Source organism: Gorilla gorilla, chromosome 1 (assembly GCF_029281585.2).
Source record: "Gorilla gorilla gorilla isolate KB3781 chromosome 1, NHGRI_mGorGor1-v2.1_pri, whole genome shotgun sequence".
Classification (NCBI taxonomy): domain Eukaryota; kingdom Metazoa; phylum Chordata; class Mammalia; order Primates; family Hominidae; genus Gorilla; species Gorilla gorilla.
In genome coordinates, this window is record NC_073224.2 from 177,690,842 (window position 1) to 177,713,445 (window position 22,604).

Sequence of the window (22,604 nt, forward strand, 5' to 3'; positions counted from 1 at the left end):
AGCCTCTCTGAGCTTAGGCTTCCTAATCTGTTAAACAGAAAAAAAAAAAAAATACATAGAGACATAGAGTCTTTGAGAAGAGTAAATAATAATAGTGTAATACTTGGCACAGTGCCTAATATACCACACAACAACTCTCAATAAATAATAACCAAACAACTGACCTTTATTGGGCACTTACCAGTTTCTTCCTTCCCTCAAAAACAACAGCAACCACAGCTTGTATTTCAGTGTCTTCTACACGCCAAGTACTGTGTAAAGTATAGGCATGTAGCCATCAGAACAGCCTTATACAGTGGAGAGTGTTACTTTGTACCATTTTATAGCTGAGGAAGCTGGCTTCAAGGGCTAGAGTGACTTACCCAAGGTCACACGGTTTCAAGTGCTGGTGCTAGGAATCATGATTAGGGCTGTTGAGCTCCTTCCCATTCCTCCCCAACCAGACAAATACCCTGACCACACACTTTGCTACTTGGTGCTGGGACCAGCAGATCAGCATCTCTTGAGAGCTTGTTGGAAATGCCAACTATGAGGCCCCACTCCAGACCCACCAAATCAGCATCTGCATGTTAACAAGATCTTCAGGTTTGTAGGCATACTACAGTTTGAGAAACACTGAACTACAGTTTACCAAAGATTTTTAAAAGTAGGTTAGAACAGTACTTCTCAAACTATCGTGTGCATAAAAATTACCTGGAGGGCTGGGCTGGTTAGAACACGGATTCCTGTGTTCACTTCAGCAGCAAATATACCAAAATTGGAATGATACAGAGACAATCAGCATGGCCTCTGCACAAGGAATGACACGAAAATTCATGAAGCATTTCATATTTAAAAAAGAAAAAGCCCCACAGATTCCTAGCCCTGTGATTCTGATTTTGTATCCATTGCTTATTATTGACAGGGAGGACCATCGTGCTCCCGAGTTAACAAGGCAGGAGCTGTGGATGCCTGCATCAGCCATTCCACCCTCCCCCTGCCCTGCCTAGAGAACAACAGAGAAATGAAATTAATCTGTAACCTAAAACCCTTGTATCTGCCCTGAAAATATGTCTTTCTAATGGAAAATTTGACAGAGTGTTCCATCTGCAAAGAGCATTTTATATGAAATGGATATCTGTGTAACTCAACTGCTGCTATCTGGTTAAATAGCAATTAAACACCTCAAGACTCCTTGGAACTTTCAAAGATTACTTGAAAAGTAATTGTGTTTTATTGATTAAATAATTTGCAGTGGATTAGAAAGTCACTGAATTTTTTAGCTATTCCTTCACAAGTAAATTGGTCTTATTTAGAGACCCAGCGTGTCCCCAACCATGTTTATATTTTAATAATCGCCTGATGTTTAATAGCATGGCTGGTGGTGGAATTTAATGCTAGATTCGTTCCTTTGCTAAATCCTTCTATCTGGTTCTTTCTGTTTCTATTTAGACTTCCGAAAGCTACTTGCTTCATAGATGGCTACAGAAATAGGACCCAAAAGGCAAAGAACGCTGTCGTTAAGAGCTCGGTCTCTGGAGTCAGACAAACCTCAATTTGAATTCCAATCCTGCCACTTACTAGATTTGTGCCCCTGAACCTGTGATCTGTGAAAAGGATATAATAGCACCTACCTAATATGGTCATCCTGAAATTAAATAAGTTAGCATTTGTACAATATAGGACAACAGTATCTAGCTAGCAATAATAATAATTATTATTATAACAGCGTAAGTATTTACTAGTATTTTTTATTTACTTATTTATTTTTTGAGACGGAGTCTCACTCTGTCACCTAGGCTAGAGTGCAGTGGTGCAATCTCAGCTTGGTGCAACCTTGGCTCACTGTAACCTCCGTCTCCCGGGTTCAAGCTATTCTCCTGCCTCAACCCCCTGAGTAGCTGGGACTATCGGTGCGCATCACCACACCCGGCTAATTTTTGTATTTTTAGTAGAGACGTGGTTTCACCATGTTGGCCAGGCTGGTCTCAAACTCCTGAACTCAGGTGATCCACCCGCCTCGGCCTCCCAAAGTGCTGGGATTACAGGCATGAGCCACTGAGCCTGGACTAGTACTAGTATTATTAAGCCCTAGTTTTCTAATCTATAAAATGAGTGTACAGGGAATGAAACCATCAACATATGAGTATTAAAAACATCTTTGCAGCTGGATGTGGTGGCTCACGCCTATAATCCTAACACTTTGGGAGGCCAAGGCGGGTAGATCACTTGAGCCCAGGAGTTCAAGACCAGCCTGGACAACATGCCAAAACACTGTTTCAAAAATTAGCCGGGCGTGGTGGTGTGCACCTGTAGTCCCAGCTACTCAGGAGACTGAGGCAGAAGGATCACCTGAGCCCAGGAGATTGAGGCTGCAGTGACCTGTGATTATGCCACTGCACTCCAGACTGGGTGTCAGAGCGAGACCCTGTCTCAAAAAAACAAAAACAAAAACAAAAAAAAACCACCAAAAATAATTTCTGTGCTTTTGGAGCCTTCTAAGTAATTTCCTACAAAGGACACTTCTGGCAGAGCTTTCTTGGCTGTTCTCCCTCCATTATTATGCAGATTGAGGTCATTCAGTGATGAAAAAGCCATGGACAAATGGAGCCAATATTGGAATTCCCAATGAAGGGGCCAGAGAGAGGCTGGCAGTGGAGGGATGAGTAGATGCCAGAGGCGGGGGAGGGGAGGGAGTGAAGAACCAGGTGGGAGGATTCGCATAAGGATGTTGGGGAACGGCACACACTGCTGCTGGGGCAGTCACTCTGCTGGAAATAGACACCTAGAACAGCAGAGATGGGAAAGAAAAAATTTAAGACTTTTGCTTTGTGCTAAGAATGCACTTCCCGTTTGGTATTTTCTCTAGAGACTGCAGTGAAGGTTTGGATTGTTTCCAATTAACTTTTTTCTACTTAACTGCTGATTCTTTGAACACAGCCCTGAACTGAGGCTGGGCCATGAGGCAGCATCTTTATCTGGTTTACAGAGGAGTCGTGCCCAGGTTGTCCTAGGCGCTGAGTAAGGATGGGTAAAGGACTTACCCAGGACAGAGTCAATACTTAATTGATGTTGGCAACTATTTTTATTGTTATGCGTTATACTTTCCCTGCAGCCAGAGGCTGCAAGCAAAGATCACCAACAGAAGTATGAGCAGTTCTCTGGCACACTTTACCACAATAAAAACTCCATTATTCCACATTTAAACTGGGGATGCTGGCCACATTCTTTTTAAAGAAACCATCAATTCCATGTCCTCCAATATCACACTGAGGACCAGTACATGAGATTTGTAAAGGAAAGCACTGGGTTAGGAGTCTCAAAAGCAGACTCTGACCTTGGCTCTGCTGTATGAGGTGGGCAGGTCATTGAGCCTCAGTTGCCCCTTTATGGGTGCAAATGTTGTCCAAGACCCTGTTTTATATTTCTCTCCTCCCAATAGTAGATAATCAGTGGACTGATTGAACATAAAGGATACCCAGGAGCACAAAAGGGGAACCTTGATTTGAAAGAGCCCATAACCTGGCTGGAAGAAAAGATGTGAGCAAGGCCAGGTGCAGTGGTTCACTCCTGTAATCCCAGCACTGTGGGAGGCCAAGGCGGGTGGATTGCCTGAGCTCAGGAGACCAGCCAGGATTGCCTGAGACCAGCCTGGGCAACATGGCGAAACCCTGTCTCTACTAAAAATACAAAAAAATTAGCCGGGCTTTGTGGCGGGCGCCTATAGTCCCTGTAGCTACTTGGGAGGCTGAGGCAGGAGAATCGCTTGAACCCAGGAGGTGAAGGTTGCAGTGAGCCAAGATGGCGCCACTGCACTCCCGCCTAGGCGACAGAGCAAAATTCCAGCTCAAAAAAAAAAGAAAAAAAAAAAAAAGAAGAAAAGATGTGAGCAGAGTCCCTAATAAAAGTCTGCCTATGCTATGCTCCAAATGCCCAACCATTCTGTGACACCTTTGAGCTTCTCCGTGGGGTGATATAAACCTGGGTGATATTGTCAATTTTGGCAATGCCTTTTCTTCGTAACTTTGCCCACATTAAAGCAAAACAAAACCCAGGCCACAACAATATATAACCTTCCTTTGTATTACCGGATGGTACATTGAAGGAATTCCATCTCTTTCAAGGGAAAGTTGAAGTTCAGAGAAGTTCCTGGTGCACTTCATCTCTCCTCAAGTCTCTTTGATTCATCTCTGATGATACCTGCCCTTCCTCTCTGGCTGGCATGCTGCCGAGGCTGGGTGGTCACCATCTTTGTTGGACCCACATCACACATGTCCGCTTCTTGTCAGACTGAACTTGCCAGAGGGCTAGGTGGGGCATTGTGAAATAATAACAGCTTTCCCGCCTGAAAAATCTGGAAACATTGCTTTCTCCACCCAGGTGTCTGGGGATCACTTAGCCTCAGTTTGGTTTAAACTGATTTTCCTGAATGTGCAGGCTGTGCATATTTGAGCCAACAAAAACCTTCCTCCCAACCCAGAAGGCAGATGCAACAGCCCACACAAGCTCTAAACTGTCTGCACCTGCAACTCGAGCTGTGGCACCCAGCTGATGCCTGCAGAGGCATCTGCTGAATTCTGACCAGGGATGATGCTGCTCGGATGGGAGCTGCCCAAAGAGGGTGGGTGCAGGGGTGCCCCCCTGTGGAGTATTTGTGCCTACCCTTGAGATGCTTTCGCTGAAGTGACCCAGGAGGGAGGAAGTGGAGCTGAATTCCTAGGAAACATTTACTCCAAGTTGTGGTTTCCAAGCCCTCTGGACTGTAGCCCAGTTCAGGGGAGCAAAAGACTTTGTGGCCCACTGAGTCCACTCACTCCTACTTTGCAGTGGGAAAGAATTTGGTAGTAACAAAGGATTAAAGGAGAAGAGAAAACCAATCAAAGTAATGCAGCAAATACTCAGGACAACAATCAACAGAAACTCCTAAAAGTAATTTTATAAGTAATGTAAATGAATAGAGTAGAGGCAGTTTAAAACCAAGAGATTGCCGATGCTGCGTTGTAGCCATTAAGGGTCATGGTTGCAAACACCAGAACCTGCTCTAGCAGGCCTATCTATTTATAATAGAAGAGGAATTTATTAAGGGATGTGAAGTAGCTGAACATCACTCCACCATCTCCCCATAGTCACTTGCTGTAAATTCCAGTTTCAATCTTGGGGAAGTGGGTCTTCTGAGAAGGAAATAACCAAGTATAGGAAGGGTGTCCACAAAAGTGCTGGGTAGCTGAAAAAAAGCACACAACAAATGTCTTCTGCACTAATAACAAAACGCCCTTCCTGAGAATTGGAATTCCACCTCTTAGGCTGGGTGCATACACAGGAGTTTCGCTGTATTGTTTAGTGATGGATGGTGGTCACCCTTCTTTACAGAATAGAAAATGAATATTCTCAGTAAACTCTTCTAACACACTAATTTTTGTTTATTAATGCCAAAGCTTATTAACCCTCAATAACTCATATATTATGTTCCTAGTTCCTTATAAAAATGAATTCCCATGTAATACACTTGCTTGTAAGAATTGAAGAGAATATACATATTTGGGATGCATTTTTTATTCTTTTAGAAACCCTTAGTTTCTATCACTGGGCCAGGGACTCTGCTTTGAGGATTATAGATTTAAAGAATTGAGGCCGGGCATGGTGGCTCACACCTGTAATCCCAGCACTTTGGGAAGCCGAGGCCGGTAGATCATCTGAGATCAGGAGTTTGAGACCAGCCTGGCCAACATGCCAAAACCCCATCTCTACTAAAAATACAAAAAAAAAAAAAAAAAATTAGCGGGGTGTGGTGGTGCATGCCTGTAATCCCAGCTACTCAGGAGGCTGAGGCAGGAGAATCACTTGAATTTGGGAGGCAGAGGTTGCAGTGAGCCGAGATTGTGCCATTGTACTCCAGCCTAGGCAACAGAGTGACACTCTGTCTCACACACACACACACACACACACAAAGATTGAGACACTTAATGGCAGGGGCATTTCTAGGGCCCTATTAAGAGATCTCTGGGAACTGTGAAAGACCCAGAAGAAGAAGGCTTGATTCTTGCTGTCAGGGAGCTTTCAGTCCAGCAAGAAGCATTAGGCAATCATCCAGTGACAAAGGTGGATGGCAGGACTAGACAGGGACCATGAGACAAGTTAGTTAACTTGCCCAAGGTCTCAATATATAGGAAAAGCAGCATTTGAACCCATGTCTGTTGGATTCCAAAGCTGACTTTTGCCACTACCCTGTCCAGCAGGCTGACAAATCAGTGATCAGCTGACTTCCTTGTGTAGAACAGGTGATCCAAAACATGTCCAGATATATCAAACTGAGATTTCTGAAGCCTTTCAGGGTTCACCTCCCATTAAAGTAGAGATTTGTCATTCTCAATTGGAGGAAGGCTTTTATAGTTAGAAATTGGATTCCTAATCTCATATGGCCTCACACCGATTAAAGAGTAGTTATTTACTATAGGATTTCAGAAAATAGAGAATTCTACCCAAATAGGCTCTCCAGATGGCTTCCTGGGGGAGGTGGGGTCTGGTGAGAGGAATGGGTAGGATTTGAACAATAGGTAATATGGGGAAATAGTGGTCTAGTTAAGTGGCACCATGTAAGGGCAGACATAAAACCTTGAAGGAGAGGCTTAGAGTGCAGTTCTCATTGAGAACTTGCCATACCTCCTGCGTGTTCACGTGTTTCTAGGGTCATGGTTATTAAGGAAGAAAACACAGAACGGGCCCTTGTATGGACTCTATTACCAAGGTACTCTGTGACATTGAAAACAGGGTTAGATTAGGTGACCTGAAAAAATCCTTTTTAGCTCTTGTGAACCTTGAAAACATCATGTTAAGTGAAAGAAGCTAGTCACAAAAGATCACAGTGTTGTGCGATTCCATTTATAGGCAATGTCCACAATCGGCAAATCTATACAGACAGAAAGTAAATTCATGGTTTCCTGGGGCTGGGAGGGAATGGGGAGTGGAGTGGAGGGAATAGGGAATAACTGCTAACGAGTAGGGCATTTCTTTTTGGGGTGGTGAAATGTTCTGGAAATAGAGGGTGATCTTTTCAACAAATGGTGCTGGGAAAACTGAATATTCACATGCAAAAAAATAAAGTTGTCTGAGTATGGTAGCTCACGCCTATAATCTCAGCACTTTGGGAGGCCAAGGTGGGTGGATCACTTGAGGTCAGGGGTTCCAGACCAGCCTGACCAACACAGTGAAACCCCATCTCTACTAAAAATACAAGATTAGCCAGGCGTGGTGGTGCACACCTGTAATCCCAGCTACTTGGGAGGCTAAGGCAGGAGAATCGCTTGATCCCGGGAGGTGGAGGTTGCATTGAGCCGAGATCACATCATTGCACTCCAGCCTAGGTGACAGGGAGAGACTCTGTCTCAATAACCAAAAAAAAAAATTAGGTGGACATGGTGGTATGCACCTGTAGTGCCAGCTACTCAGAAGTCTGAGGTGAGAGGATTGCAGAGCCCAGGCGTTTGAGCCTGTGGTGAGCTATGATTGTGCCACTGCACTCCAGCCTGGGCAACAGAGTGAGACCCTATCTAAAAAAATTAATTAATTAGTTAAATTATACAAAAAAAATGAAGCTGGAAGCTTATCTTATACCATATACAAGATGATTGCAAAATATATCAAGAAGAAATTTTTTGCAAATCATATATCTGATAAGAGGTTAATATCCTGAATATGTGAAGAACTTGTACAACACAGCAACAACAAACAAACAAGCCAATTCAAAAATGGGTAAAGAACTTGAATGGACATTTCTCCAAAGATGATATACAAAAGCCAATAAGCACATGAAAAAGATAGTCAACACAATTAGTCATTGGGGAAATGCACATCAAAACCACAGTGAGATACCAATTCATACCTACTACACCTACTAGGATGGCTATAATTTAAAGCAGACAAACATAAACCAGGTGTTGGTGAGACCATAGAGAGATTGGAATGGCCAGGTGTGGTGGCTCATGCCTGTAATCCCAGCACTCTGGGAGGCCGAGGCAGGCGGATCATGAAGTCAAGAGATCGAGACCATCCTGGCTAACACGGTGAAACCCTGTCTCTACTAAAAATACAAAAAAAAAAAAAAAAAAAAATTAGCCAGGCATGGTGGCAGGTGCCTGTAGTCCCAGCTATTTGGGAGACTGAGGCAGGAGAATGGCGTGGACCCAGGAGGCGGAGCTTGCAGTGAGCCGAGATCGCGCCACTGCACTCCAGCCTGGGCGACAGAGTGAGACTCCATCTCAAAAAAAAAAATCCTTTCCAGCTCTGACAGTCTCTGATCCATCCACCCATCCATCCATCTATTTATTTGATTCAACACGTTTTTATTGAATTCCCATCATGCTAAGTGTTAAAAATGGGGTGAGAAAGAAAACAAATATGATCCTTGCCCTTTCCTTGCTTCACATTGTGGGTTTTAAAAAGTAATCGTAGCCAAATGTATTGAGTGTTTATTATATCCTGGGCACCAGCACAAGCACTTTGCATCCCTTATCCCCTGCGGTCTTCACACGGTGTACTGAGCTGTGCTCTTCTTGAATAAGGACATTTTCTCAGGGTCATGCAGCCAGGATTTGAACCTGGCCTGTCTTACCTCAAAGCCCATGCAGCTGAGATCCAGCCACCTGGAAATGGGGTCTTCCCTGGAGACCTGAGTGAGGACCATCTGTCAGGCTGGCTGCTGTGGTAGCATTGAAGGGAGAATTAAACAGGAGGTGGCATGACCCCCTCTAGGGAGGGGTTTGGAAAATAAGGTGCAAGTCAATGGACGTTTGTATAGCCATTTATAGTAATCATTACAAAGCAGGTAAAACTATACTTTTAAAAATGGTTATATAATAGAATTTTGAATACAAAATTGGATTTATAATTGAATTTCTACTATTATATTAAAAATAACCAATGTATTTACTCATTGAACAGGACTATGTACCGGACTCTGTTCTAAGTGGTTTGCATGTATTGTCATCCTATTTAATCTTTCTGACAGCTCCGTGACTTATAGGAAATACTACTAGTCTTATTTCACAAGCAAAGCAACTGAGGCACAGGGAGGTTCAGTAACGTGAGCAAGATTATACAGTCAGTCATTGGCAAAGCTGGCATTTCAGCTAGTACTTGACTTGGAGCCCAGGCTACAAGTCCGCTATAGAACTTGCCCTTGAATTATGTTAAATATGCAAAATAGGTGATCATGAAAATTGCTGTAGCCAGGTGGCAGAATTATGTTGACTTCGCATCTCTTTCCCCCCAAATAATTTATTTTTTATTTTCCAAGAATACATCATAATAGTTATGATTCCTAGACCACCAAGGAAAGAAATCACGTGTGACTATGACCTTTTTTTGTCTTCTTCTGTCTTCACCATTGTATTTTGCTGTATTTGATTTTGAATTCCCCTATGCACATCCACAAACTGGACAGTGCCATTGGACACGCAGGCAGTGTACTGGGAGACAGTCGTGGTGTGCTCAGAGGCATTGCCACGGCCTGAAGTTCCTCTCTTGGCCGCAGCTGCCCCCACTCTGCTGCAATCTTCTGGGGAGGGTGAGTCCCCTCCTCATCAACACTGAGGCTCTTTGAAAAAAACATTTTTCTAACTCGTAAGAGAGTCTGCTGTACCATGGTTAAGAGCAGCATATTAGCATCAGAAAAACATGGATTCGAATCTTGGCTCTGATGGTCTCGATACCTGGGCAAGTGCTTTAGGTCTCTGCTTTAACTTTGGACAATAGAAGTAACAGTACGCAGGGGTGTCCAAGGGAGAGAATGCACTCACGGGTTCTTAATTTCTGTTTCTGGTTAGGCCAGTAAAGACCTTTCCTCATCCCTCTTTTCCACTTATCACTAGAGACAGAAACTAAAACCCATGGCTTCAGGCACTAAAAGCCTAAAACAAAACAAAACAGAACAGCAACAAAATAAGGCGAGTTGGACAAACTTGGCAGAGTTTTTTTGGGAATAGGATGCTGTTTGGATTGGACCAGAGTACCCAGCTCATTGTAGGGTATGGCATGTTAAGATTTATCTGACATCTTTTTTATTAATTTGTGAGGTTATATGTTTCTCAAACATTAACCATTTGTATTTCTTCTTTGATGAATTACCTGCTCATGCCACTTCCTCATTTGGCCATTGGCAGTTTGATTTTACGGTATGTTTAAGTCAAGGACCAAGAACATTTTGGAAGCATCTAAATGAAAAAAGAGATGTGGAGTGGGGGTCTTTTTCCTTGCAAGTCTAATGCCTTTTTTCCCTCCAAGGAGCATTTTTCATTGGTTAATTCAGCCTCCTCTCTCCCTACAACTGGCCCAGCTTCTTCCCTCAGAAAATTACATCTGCTTTGTAGAGTCAATCTTTAGAATAGCTGATTTCTCTCCTGGATGGCTGCACCCACAGGTCTCACATGCATAATTTCTTTCTCTGCCTATTTAAGTTGCATTCTGTGGGAATGTCTGTGTCTGTGACCAGTCTGCTCAGAGAGGCTCTATTTGAGTGTGTGAATACCTAACAAGCGTGCCCTTCTCAGCCCTGTGCAGTCATACAGCCTACCAAAGCGCTGACCTTTCTGAGTAAAGTGCAAAAGCCTAAGGGATTGCTTAGATAAAAGGTGCATTCTTCAGATAGCTGAACCTCTTTTCCCCTCTGGCCTAGCCCCCATCTTGCTGGACTTGGACAGTTCATCTTTTTTTCCATCATGGGGCAGAAGGGACCTGGGCCACAGAAGTTGAGCATTTCTAAATTGCAGAAGGAGCCAAACCTCCCTCCAGTCCCGTGATTCTTGTCAGGAAAGTTCTTGTGGATAAACGTGTTTGGTTCAGGAGATGGTCTGTGTGGCTTGGTAGGAGCATGAAGCTGGCTGCTGGTCTTAAGACATACGTCTGAGTAAGGCATAGGGGTGGGGGATGCTGGTATCCCAGACATGGCAAAACTATGGGGAGAATTCCCCCCGAAAAAGCACACTCCTCTAGAGAAAGTGGCTGTGGCTTCTCATGAAAACCTTCCCTCAAGGTGAGGCCACCTTGTGCCTGGACAGCACCAGCACTGAAGCTTGTATCCTGCTATTTGTGTGTCCTCTGAATTCCCCTGCATGTCTGGTTCAGGATGTGTGGTTTAGCAGAAAGAGTATTGGACTGGGAGACAGACTATATGGGTTTGAGTTGAGGCTTTGCCCTTTTTTTCTTTTTCCTTTTTTTAGATCTGTAACCTTGGGAACAGGTTGTTTCCTCATTTGGAAAATAGAAGATAACATTCTCTGTTCTGCTCACCTCCCTGCTTGACCATAAGTTCAAATGAGTGTCCTGGGTAAAGTTATCAAGACAGAAGAATTTCTTCTCCCCTTAGAGACACAGACAGTGGGCACAGTGCCTGTCCCAGCACCTCGTGCTGAGCCCAAGAACCGAGCCTGTGTTAGTCCATTTTGCGTCATTATAAAGAAATACCTGAGACTTGGGTAATTTATAAAGAAAATAGGTTTATTTTGGCTCACAGTTCTTCAGGCTGTGCAAGATGCACAGTGCTCGCATCTGCTTCTGGTGAAGGCTCAGGAAGCTTCCAATCATGGTGGAAAGCAAACAGGGAAAAGACATGTCACGTAGTGAGACAGGGAGCAAGAGAGAGAGGAGGCCATGCCTGGCTCATTTAACCAGCTCAACCAGCTCTCATGTGAACTAAGAGAGTGAGAACTCATTGTCATGGGGAGGACACCAAGCCATTCATGAAGGATCCACCTGTGGATCACCTGAGGTCAGGAGTTCGAGACCACACTGGCCAACCTGGCAAAATCATTTCTATTAAAAATGCAAAAATTAGCCAGGCATGCCTGTAGTCCCTGCTGCTCAAGAGGCTCAGGCAGGAGAATCACTTGAACCTGAGAGGTGGAGGTTGCAGTGAGCTGAGACCGCGCCACTGCACTCCAGCCTGGGCGACTCCTTCTCAAAAAAAAAATTAAAAAAATAAAAAGGATCCAGCCTCATAGCCTCATGATCCAGACACCTTCTACTAGGCCCACTTCGAACATTGGAGGTCACATTTCAACATGAGATTTTGGAGGGGACAAAACATGCAAACCTTTCCCCAGAAGGAGGAGGTCTGGGTAAGTCAAGGGAATGTGATGAGGGATAGTGGATGTGTGGATGGGTGCGTCTTTTGTGTGTGTGTGTGTGTGTGTGTGTGTGTGTGTATCTTCTGTCCTGGCATCAGAGCCAAGCTAATTGGTGGCACTGTTGCAGGGACTACTATAGGTAGAACTAATTTGAAAATCCAAAATCTAAAATGCCTCAAAATCCTGAAATTTTTTGAGCACTGACATGACACCATAGGTGGGAAATTCCACATTTGACCTCTTGTGACAGGTCACAGTCAAAGTGCAGTCAAACCTTTGTTGCATGCACAAAATTATTTCAAATATTATGTTTAAAATTACCTTGAGGCAGTGTGATATGGAATATATGAAACATGGATAAATTTCCTTTTTAGATTTGGGTCCCGTTCCCAAGATACCTCATTGTGTATATGCAAATATTCCAAAATCCAGAACAATTCGAAATCCATAAAACCTCTGGTCTCAAGCATTTTGGATAAAAGATACTCAACCCATACCTTCCCTCATCCTGTAGTCTTTTAAAATCCGATAAGAGACCTGGAGGCTGTGGGAATAGCAGAGTGCTCCCTTGACATATAAGAAAGTGGCTGGAGAGGTCGCCTGTGTTCAGAGCTTCTGGGATTGTAGATAAGTTCAGTTCACAAACTTTATGGAGCAGTTAGCCTGTGATGCTGGCCAGGAGACAGATACAGAAGCAGCAATTAGAATATGATGCCACATGTTGCAGTAGCAAGCAGACAGGGACAGTCGCAGCTGGAAGGATGGTCACTGCACTTGGGGATGTCTGAGTGGAGGAACTGGACGGGCAGAGAAAGTGAACAGCATTCCAGGTAGAATGTGGCGTCTTGCAGGCAAGGCATGGCTGTGGAGGAAAACCTCTCACCTATCTGTCCTGGATAAGGAAGAATTTATCCCAGGAGAGGGAAAGAAAGTGCTTATCTTGCTCACATAGATAGACCAGAGGGGAAGGGCGGGTGGCTGGAAAGGCGTCGGACCTGGTGACATGGAGGGCTTTCCTTCCGTCTGCATCTTAGAGAAATGCTGCATGCCTCCAGCTGTTCTCTAGCCAGTTTAGAAAGGATAGTCAATGATCATTTCAAGTGTATCAGAGAAGCAGTTTGCTCCGCAGTATATTTTTTCTATACCCTTAGAGTTCAAGGTATACTTTGGATTCTTTTTTTATTCTGATGATTGGTCTGCGTACTCAGCTAACTGGAAAAATACTTTTACCAGTTGAGAAAAGTGATGTTGGTATTCCATAGATTTGCCTACCACCACGTCATCCTGTGTACTTTGCAAAGTCTCCTAACCTCCATCTTGAGCAAGAGTCTCTAGAATCTTCCAAGAAAAGTAAGGAACTTGATCCAGGGCAATGGGAAGAACAGAGAACTTTACCCCAGGACACTCTGCTCTTGGATGACCCAAGAGAAACCACTTAGACTGTCTCTCATTTTCTTCACCTTTACAATGGGGAGATTCATCCCTGGTCTGGCTGCTTCAAGCATTGATGCAAGGATAAATGAGACACAGGACGGAAAGTGCTTTGCAAGTGTACCAGGCTCAATGCAGGCAGCGTTTCAGGGTGACACTCCTTGCCAGCATCAATTTCAGCATGGGTTAGACAGGAACCTGCTCTGGTCTTGGAAGGCACATCCAGACAGTCAGTGTCAGTGAAGGTCAGGGCTGCATGTGATGTGTCTTACTGTGAGGCTTCATTTCCCAGCACAGCCTCACTTGGTTAGAGCACCAGGAGGCGAAGGAACAAGGTCCCTCTAATCCTTTTACTGAGTCTGCATAAAGGAACCCAGACGCTTTCCTGGCCCCTCCTGGACCATCCCCGCTCCTTCAGGTCTGGGAGCAGCACAGGGTTTGGAGAGTGTAGAGTCTGGTGCCTGCACCTCACACCTGTCTCTGCTCCTAAGAACTGCAGCAGCTTTGGGCTGTAGGAAGACCCTCCACTGTGCTTGCCCGGGACACTCTGAAACCTTGCTCCTCTGGCAGCTGCCTGCTCCCTGGCTCCTGCACTCCGCCTCTCGGAGTCTCTGGTCTGCGCTGCAGTTAGAAACCCTGCCTGGAAGTGGATCCACTGAACAGTAATTTGGTCGTCACAGCAGGTACTTCCTTGCTTTTTCATTCCTGCCAGAACTGGGTGTGTTTTGGTGCTCTAGGGCAGCAGATTGGTAGAGCAGCAGGAATAAGGAGCTGCCGGTCCAGCCCCAGGAATTTACTGGTCATTGTTTCTGTCTCTGCTCTGCCCCGACAGATTTCCGTTTGTTTAATGATCAGAGGCTTCATGTGGTCCTGGGGCCCCAGGAGGGGGTAGGGAAGGATGTTTCTAAAGCGGAGCCAGGAAGAAAGTGATGCACTACTGAAGGGTTTCAACTCTAAGGAGGCTACGTCCTCATTAGGAACAAATTCATTAATGAGCCACATCAGCTGCAGGGATGAAGAAGCTCATAATTAATTATAGCTGCTCAGATGAGCTGCCAGATTCGGAGGAGTCAAGAAGGAAGATTGTGTGTTGTTTGGACGTCTCTAGATGTGTTCCTCGGAAGCGATGGCAGCTCTGGGAACTAACTTTCTAGTTAAGGATTTGAGCGTTCTTCCTCTTTCTGCAAGATCCAGTCTTAGTTTATTGAGCAGTGAATTCCTTTCTGACCCCACTCACCTATTCCCGGGAGCAAAAAGGAAGTCAGTATTTGCTTTTCCAGCAAGGTCAGGGATCACCTGACCAAGTCCTTTAACAGCTGCGAAACAGACACGGCTGTGCTGAAGGCACGAGCTATCAGCTCCGGCCCTGCAGCCGAAACCTGGCTTTCTGGGAAGGAGAAGAGTCCTCCCTGCTGTGGGCTATGCAGCAGGAGGATGCAAGGGAAGGTAATGTGGGCACAGCATTCCTCCCGACTGCTTTCTCTTCTTCATGAAGCTCCAGATTCAGCTGCTGCAATGCAGGCGAAAATGACAGACACTTGCAAAAAACGTGGGAATGGAGTTAATGAGATTGTGTTAATGTGTCATTTATTGAGCAGGACTTATCTCTGTTTGCCAGGTCGGCAGGAGGTGAGCCCGCTGGAGAACTCAGTTGGCAGAATCTTTCTCAGTGCTTCTCACCTCCTCTGGTGTCCCGGCTTTGGCCCTCTCAATGTTTAGAAGCAGCGGTCAGATGCCTCCTGCTTCTTGGCACAGGGAATATTTGCACTTGAAAGGCTGGGGTCCTGGGATGGGGAAACAGGAAGCTCTCATCATCTTGGCATGATCAGTCCAAGGTACAGGTGATTTTTTTTTTTTCTTTTGGAAAGAGTGCTTTGTCTTTGCAAGGGATCATGCAGGGATTGGCAGGGTTGTTGTTTGGTGAACTACCTTGCTAAATACTTGACTTTGTAAGGTTGAATTCTCCAAGAATTCTCGTGGCAATGAGGCTGAGACTTGAGCCAAGCTGTCTTTTCAAGGAAATCCAAGGTGCTATTTATTTTGGCATGCAGCCTGCTCTGGGATGAAATACCACATTTTTATTATTGCAGAATAAAAAGAGGTTTGAAGAGAACAAAAGTACAGAACCAGGTTTGTTTCAAGACTAAGTAAGGGAAGGTCTCTTTATATTTGGATTTGAGGTTAGAAATGAGCTTGAAAATGGCATCATAAAAGGAGTAAGTGTGGAGAGGAGAGGGTGCGGATAAATGCTGCAGGAGTTGGGCTTACCTGGGGAAACCCATGCTCCTGGGCACTGAGGGTGGACCCAGCTGGAATGGTTTCCAGTCTGGCCTGGTAGCTGCACGTGGACTATCATCGCTGTCTGCCAAGTGACCACTTCTTTGCTGGATTTTTGAATGGTCAGCCTTGGTCCTCACATCCTTACCGCCCCATAGGCTTGGAAAGGCACTGTGGAATGATGGGGTCACACAAGCTATCCTGCTCCTAATTAACTGGAGAACTTTTGATTAGCCACATGGACTCTTTGTGCCTTAGTTTCCTCATTTGTAACTTGGACATGTTCCTGTTTCCTAGGATTGCTTGTATGAGGATGAAATGAGAAATTATACTCAGTAGCTGATTCCCAGTGTAAGTGCTTAGCTCTTGTTAGTTTCTTTCCATGGGTTCCCTTTGAAGACAGACAATTTTGTTCCTTTTATTTTGTTCATCTAAGAACCATGGACTGAATGTCTGCCATGAGTTAGACGTGAGGAGTTGGGGGTGACATGGGAACAAGACTTGCAATAATTCTGACCTTCACAAGCTTACAGATTAGTAGGGGAGAAGAGCTAGAGAGAAAGCAAGCTATGTATGCCCAAAACATCTAGAATATGATGAGCTATGGAGAGAGGTTGGGCCCTAACTCTGGATCCTTGACCCTGGCATAGGACAAAAACAAATGAAAAGTAACGTAATAACACCAGGTATTTAAAGGTTCTGAACAGTGGGGATACAACTTAACAGAATGGGTAAGAAATGGCTTTATGGTTGGGTGCCGTGGCTCACCCCTGTAATCCCAGCACTTTGGGAGGCCAAGGTGGGCGGATCACCTGAAGTCAGGAGTTCAAGGCCAGCCTGGCCAACATAGTGAAACCCCATCTCTACTAAAAATACAAAAATTAGCTGGGCATGGTAGCGCGCGACTGTAATGCCAGCTACTCGGGAGGCTGAGGCAGGAGAATGGCTTGAACCCAGGAGGCAGAGATTGCAGTGAGCTGAGATCAAAAGAAATGGCTTTATGTCAAAGCTTTAAATGCTCCAGAGAGTTGCAAAATTCCATTTTAAAGGGGAACGGTGTCCCATAAAGCTATTTTCATATTCTGTTTTATTGCAAACAAGGTAGCATGCATATGTTGATGTGGCAGTTATTTTTACCTAACCTAACCACACTGAGCATTGCCACTGCAAGGAAACTCCCTTAGCTAAGCTCCACGATGTCTGTTGCTAGGACCATGGTGGAAAGTGGGGAAGGCTGGGGGTGGGAGTCGGGGCTGGAAGTGGTGACTTGTGCACATGACAGATCCCTCCTTTCTTCCTTCCTGTATTATGAGCCCTTTAGAGTAAAAAGTTGCCGAGAAACCCCTCCTTTGAGAGTTGGGTGTCAGCTCCACTTAATTTCTGTAGCCTTGAAATGATTAATTTTATTGAAATCCAAGCCTAAGAGAAATCCAAGTCTAAGAGAAATCTTTGAGGTCTCTACAGAGTTCTTTTTAATGAAATTTGACCTAATGTGTGCTGAATAATTCTTTAAAATCATATGATCTGATATACAACGGGCTGAATTCCTAATTCCAACCAAAGGCTAGGCGTGTGATTGAAAAGTCCCTGGGCTGATGATGAGAGTTTGTGTAGCCAAAAGTCCAGCTGTACCCAGGTGGCCCCCTCCTCTGCAGTAGGAGCTTCTCCAGCCTTGGAGAAGCAGAGCTTTCCTTTGGCCCAGGAGGCTTTACAAGAGAGCAGTTCTCCTCTAAGCCCAGAGGCTTTTTGTGTTTACTGTGGGAGAGGCAGAGAAGCACCAGTCAGAAGCATTTCCCCTCACAAGGGGAACTAAAGATCAGTCATAGTGTCAGGGAACCGGGCTGACTTACAGGGTGGACAAAGGCTTACAAATCACTTTTGTTCCCAACCCAGGCTTGGAGTCGGCTAGACTTGAGGGCAAATCCTGCTACAACACTTGCTTGTTATGTGACATGGATCAGCCCTGTCAACTCTCTCAGCCTCAGTCTCCCTCCCTTAAAAATGGGAATAATAATAATCCTCTTTGGGTGATGGTGTAAAGGTTGCATGAGATAATTCATGAATGTCAAGTACTCCCAGCTCTGCCTGTTGCTTAGTAATGTTACAGGGGTGGGAGGGAGAGGGGAGCAGGAGCAGGAGAGGCTGCGATGGTGGAGATGAAGGGTCAAGCTTAGGGTTTGCCACCTCACTCTTTTCTTCTGCAGGCTTCACCTGCCACTGCCTCCTGCATGCCAGCATCGCCTGCTGCAGACTGCAGAGCTGGGGTGGTGAGAGAGGCAGCAGTGTTCTCTGCCTGGGAGCCTTCTCTTTATAACAAGGGCAAGCCTGCCTCACCCCAGGTTAGAACCTTCCACACCTCTCCACCGTCTGCCTCCTTGGCGGCCACTCTCAGCCTCTGCAAGACCACCTACACCTCAGCTCCCTTGTCCCTAACTTCTCTAGCTCTTTGTTTTCAACAGACCAGGATGTGCTGGTGCACTGCCTGCTGCCTCAGAGGTAAGCAAGGTACTCAGTGTGCCAATCCTTCTGCAAGGATTGTGTCTGCTTCTAGAAAACATGTCTGCCCTTTGGGGCTCCATCCACCTGGATAGGGCAAGGCCCCTCTGGCAGCTGCTTGGCAAACGGGCTGGAGGAGATGAGGCAGAAGCAGCACTCGCAGGAAGAAGTGATGCTAAACTTTCTGGTGGCAAACTTTGGCATTTCTCTCTTATTTGACAGGCCTCATCTTTTCCAGCCCTCTTCTCCAGTTACTTGTTTGTCCCCTTTTTTCCATCCTTGGTTTCTGGGAGCCACCCATCATCCTTTTCTTTCACTCTCAGTTTCTCCCAGTCCTTCCCTCATCACTGGTTCACTTTCCTGGTCTGGAGTTCATTGTCAAGCACATTGGAATTCCTAAAACAACCCTGCTTCCACTGCTGCAGTGTCACAGATAATTCATTATTCTGATGTATGTGGAGTTACAATCATAAAAAAGCCAATTTCCTGGGTGATTCATTGTAATGGGGGCAGGAGCTAGGATGTTTACCTTTTGAAGAAAGAGTCCTGGAAATGGATTAAAACTTCGGGGAGAATTTATGGTCAAACCTCAAGGCACACTAATTCAGAGCCAGGGCAATATTCTGCTTGAATAGTTACCCATGTCTTCGGGCCACCCAGGTTGAACTTCCCCTTGTTCTGCCCATGGTTAGAAATCACCTCTAAGTAGCAGCTCCCTGTCAGTACTTGCAATTATGTCATCTCTGTCTTCTGTTTGATTGACAAGTCACACATCATTTATAGGTACTCTGATTCCAGCTTTTTCGCAAAGTGGATTATAAGTCCCTTCCCAGGATGGGGATAGGTAGATTTCAACTCTTGAGATTATGGAAAGAGCCCTGTGCTGGTATCAGAAGCCTGGGTCTGATACTAGCACCTTCACGAATAGTCTGAGACACCTTAGAGGAATTAACTCCTCAGCCTCAGTTTCCTCATCTGCCAAGCAAGACCGCTGGACCAAATACTTCCACTTCTTTTCATGTCAACTATTGCTAATATTCCATGAAGAAACACCCAGAATTGGGCTGTAGAAATGTGTACAGGTTTTTAATCTTCCTCCTTGGAGGGCTGTGAGCTCATGGGCACCCTGGGAGAAAGGCAGGGATGGATGTTACTTTCTTTAGTGCTGTGTTTCCCCAATACTTATTCAAACTCTAATGAGACTCACCACTTCTGTATCCTCCTTTCTTTCAGAACCTCCAACAAGTTTTACAGACTCATTGGATGAAGAGTGCCTGAGACACTGAGGGTCAGCGCTCCAAAGATGGAGAAGACAGATGGTAGGCAAGCTGCTTTGTAGGGCCTGGTTTAAGATAAGCACTTGGGCTGGGAAAGAATTGTTGCCGCAAATCCTGGAAATAGCCTAGGAAAGGCCTGCAGGAGATATCCCTCAAACAGGCAGTGCTCGTAGGCTCAAGCATGTATTTCAGATTTTGTGTATCTCCAGCCCTAGCCTAGGAAAGAAGCACAATATGGTAAGCCTCCATTTATACCTAAGTGATTCTACAAGTCATTTAATGTCTTTGATCCTCAATCCTCACATGTATCAGTTAGCTTTGCTGTGTAACAAACAGCCCAACAATTTAGTCACTTAAAGACGTTAATTATTTCTCAAAAGATTCTGTGTGTTAGCAGGGCCATTATTCTGGTTTGGGCTGGCATGGATGATCTTTTCTGGGTTCATTCACATGTCCATGGGCTTCTGGGTGACTTGGCTGGGAGCTGGATGGCTTAGAATGGCCACACTCACATATCTGGGGTATCAGTAATGACTTGGCCACGTGTCTCTCGTCATCCAGGAGGTTGGCTAGGGCTTGTTCACATGGTGACAGAAGAGTTCAAGCACAACACAAGAACAGACTGACTCCAATGTGCAGATAATGTTCCAATCTCTGCATATGTCATATTGCTGTTGACCCACTGGCCGACACAAGTCATAAGGCCATCATCTAGTGTCAGTGTGGTAGAGGAGTACCCCAAGGGTCAGATATTATTGTGGCTATCTTTGCAAACAGTTGACAACACCTTTTCTATAAACAGGTATTAATACTATTTCATAGGGTTGGTAAAGAACTAAATTACATAATGCATGGAAAGTTGTTGAGTAACAACTACCTAGCATAATGAATGTCTGCATGTTCCCCTCTTCCTGTCCCCAGGAAACTTGCAGAAGGCCACAGTCTAGACCCCAATCTCCTGACTTCTAATGAAATGTTTTTTTCTAGTTCACCATATATCAGGAAAAAGAGAGCCTCTAATTCCCCTTGAATCACATGGCCCTTCATGGGCGCAGGACTTAGGGACCTGACATTAGTTCCCGCCCTGCCTCTTCTTCCAAATGCAGTTCCCATTTATTTCAATAGTTGCCTTTCTCCCCAGAGAGCTGCCTTTTCAGTGCATCCCTGGCAGTGGTCCCACAGAACACCCACTCATTCCCTCAAAGCTCCGGGGGCCTGTTAGCCCAGCTGCCTCTCAGTCCCTTCTCAGCACACTGGGGAGGTCTGCTGTCCATGTGATTGCCCATATGAGCCCAAGAAAGGTTCCCTCCTTTCAGCCATGGGCCTCCCAGAACAGGGACAAGCCTTCCCAGAGGGGAAGGCTTCCCTCCCTGTCTTGGCCTTTGGAAGAGTTTCATTTTACTCCCCTTCTTTCTGGCTTTATTTTCAGCCACTTTCTCTCTAGTTTCTGTTTTTCCCATTTACTTCAGAGACTGAATATAGGCTTTTGAATTTCTCTTTCACACTCTAAATGCCTCTGGTTGGTTCGCTCACCTGCTTTACTTCACTTGTCCCTTCAGATAATTACTGTGGTTCTCCCTCCTTACCTTGTCCCCTTGAAGTCCCCTTTTCTCTTGTCTGTGTGTAACTCTGAAGCTGACTGTGTTTGTAGGTCCTATACAAGGATCTAGTGATCTGTTGTTCTCTTAAGCAAGACTCCGTAGGGAATTCCAGGTAGCTCTGAGCCTCCTCTATCTTTCTTTTTTCTTCTCCCCAGACTCACTTTCCCACTTCCTCCAGAATTATTTTCTTGGACTCTCATTCACTCTTGAGCTGTAGGGAGACAGCACATGCTCAGTGAATCCTCGCCTGCCGCATTCAGAACCAGCCCATCCTTGCTGTTAGGGTCCTTCATTGAGCGCCTACTCTGGGCTGTGTTCTCTAGTGCATTCGTGCTAATAATGACAACAATTCTGTAAGTTAGGCATTATTATCTCCACTTTACAAATGGAGAAATCGAGGCAGAGGGAAATGAAATAACTGCCCCAGAATCACACAAGTGGGAGATGACAGCCAGGATTCAAATCCAGCCAGGTTGGCCATGTGTTGGTTTATTTGATCTGAATTTCATTTTGAACAGAGTCAGGTCTTCCTAACTGATTCTCACCCTGGCCCAGTGCCTGGAATTCTGAGCCCCCGCATACCTGTCACCAGGTAGAATGAATAGGAGCAGAGCTGCATGTGAGGATAGTCTCTCAGCGTATCAGCTCAAACTCCCTCATCAAAGCCCAGCATTCCTCTTGTGCTGGGAGAAAAAGAAGGAATGCAGAATGGCAGGTGGCAGGCAAGGCAGTATGATGGATCACTCTGTGTGTGTGTGTGTGCGCGCGCGCGTGCTAGCTTAGGAAAGCACCTATTAAACCTGCTATTAAACCTGTCATCCTTGGTAGCTGCTCAGCCTCACTTGCCCTCCTCTCCCTTGTGGAGGATTCTGCCTTTGAATCTGCTGTTTCTTATTTTATGCTATGATTGTATTTGTGCTCTGGACCTGCGCTCAGAGGCCGTTGGGCAAATCGGTGCATTTCTAGTGAATTGAGGCAATAAGCAGATAAATAATGCAGCCTCTCCTTTAGGAGAGCTCTTTGCCTTCTAGGTCATAAATCTGCTCTCTACTTAACTTTAGATAAATATCTCTTCTCTGTTTGGCCTGTCCTTATAATCTGTGGGGCTGTTGAGCAGACCAGTAGGTCTAAGAGTACAGCCAGTGCAACTTGGAAAACTAATGGAGAGAAATACAAGATATTGCTCTCATTTACTAAAATTGCCAGTGTGTTTCTTTGCAAGGGGATGGGAAGGTGGGGGAGCAAGTTGGTTAAAAAAAAATTGTGTGGGTCAGCCGGGCGTGGTGGCTCATGCCTGTAATCCCAGCACTTTGGGAGGCCGAGGCAGGTGGATCACCTGAGGTCAGGAGTTCAAGACCAGCCTGGCCAAAATGGTGAAACCCCCTTTCTACTAAAAATACAAAAAAAATAGCCAGGCATGGTGG

The 22,604-nt window shown here is 45.3% G+C and overlaps 1 protein-coding gene and 1 non-coding gene across 3 annotated transcripts in view; both read left to right on the forward strand.

Moving 5' to 3' along the window:
- The window catches only part of KANK4 (KN motif and ankyrin repeat domains 4), an 87,788-nt gene that overhangs the window by 20,736 nt on the left and 44,448 nt on the right, over nucleotides 1-22,604 (forward strand). For both annotated transcript variants that reach the window (XM_055362759.2, XM_019019134.3), the window contains exon 2: nucleotides 19,536-19,621. In XM_055362759.2, the coding sequence (XP_055218734.1) occupies nucleotides 19,606-19,621 (16 nt within the window). In that variant the 5' untranslated portion in view covers nucleotides 19,536-19,605. The remainder of the gene's footprint in view (nucleotides 1-19,535; nucleotides 19,622-22,604) is intronic.
- LOC115932193 (U6 spliceosomal RNA) lies at nucleotides 728-835 on the forward strand. Its single transcript, XR_004068516.1, has one exon. It is a non-coding gene; the product is annotated as a U6 spliceosomal RNA (small nuclear RNA).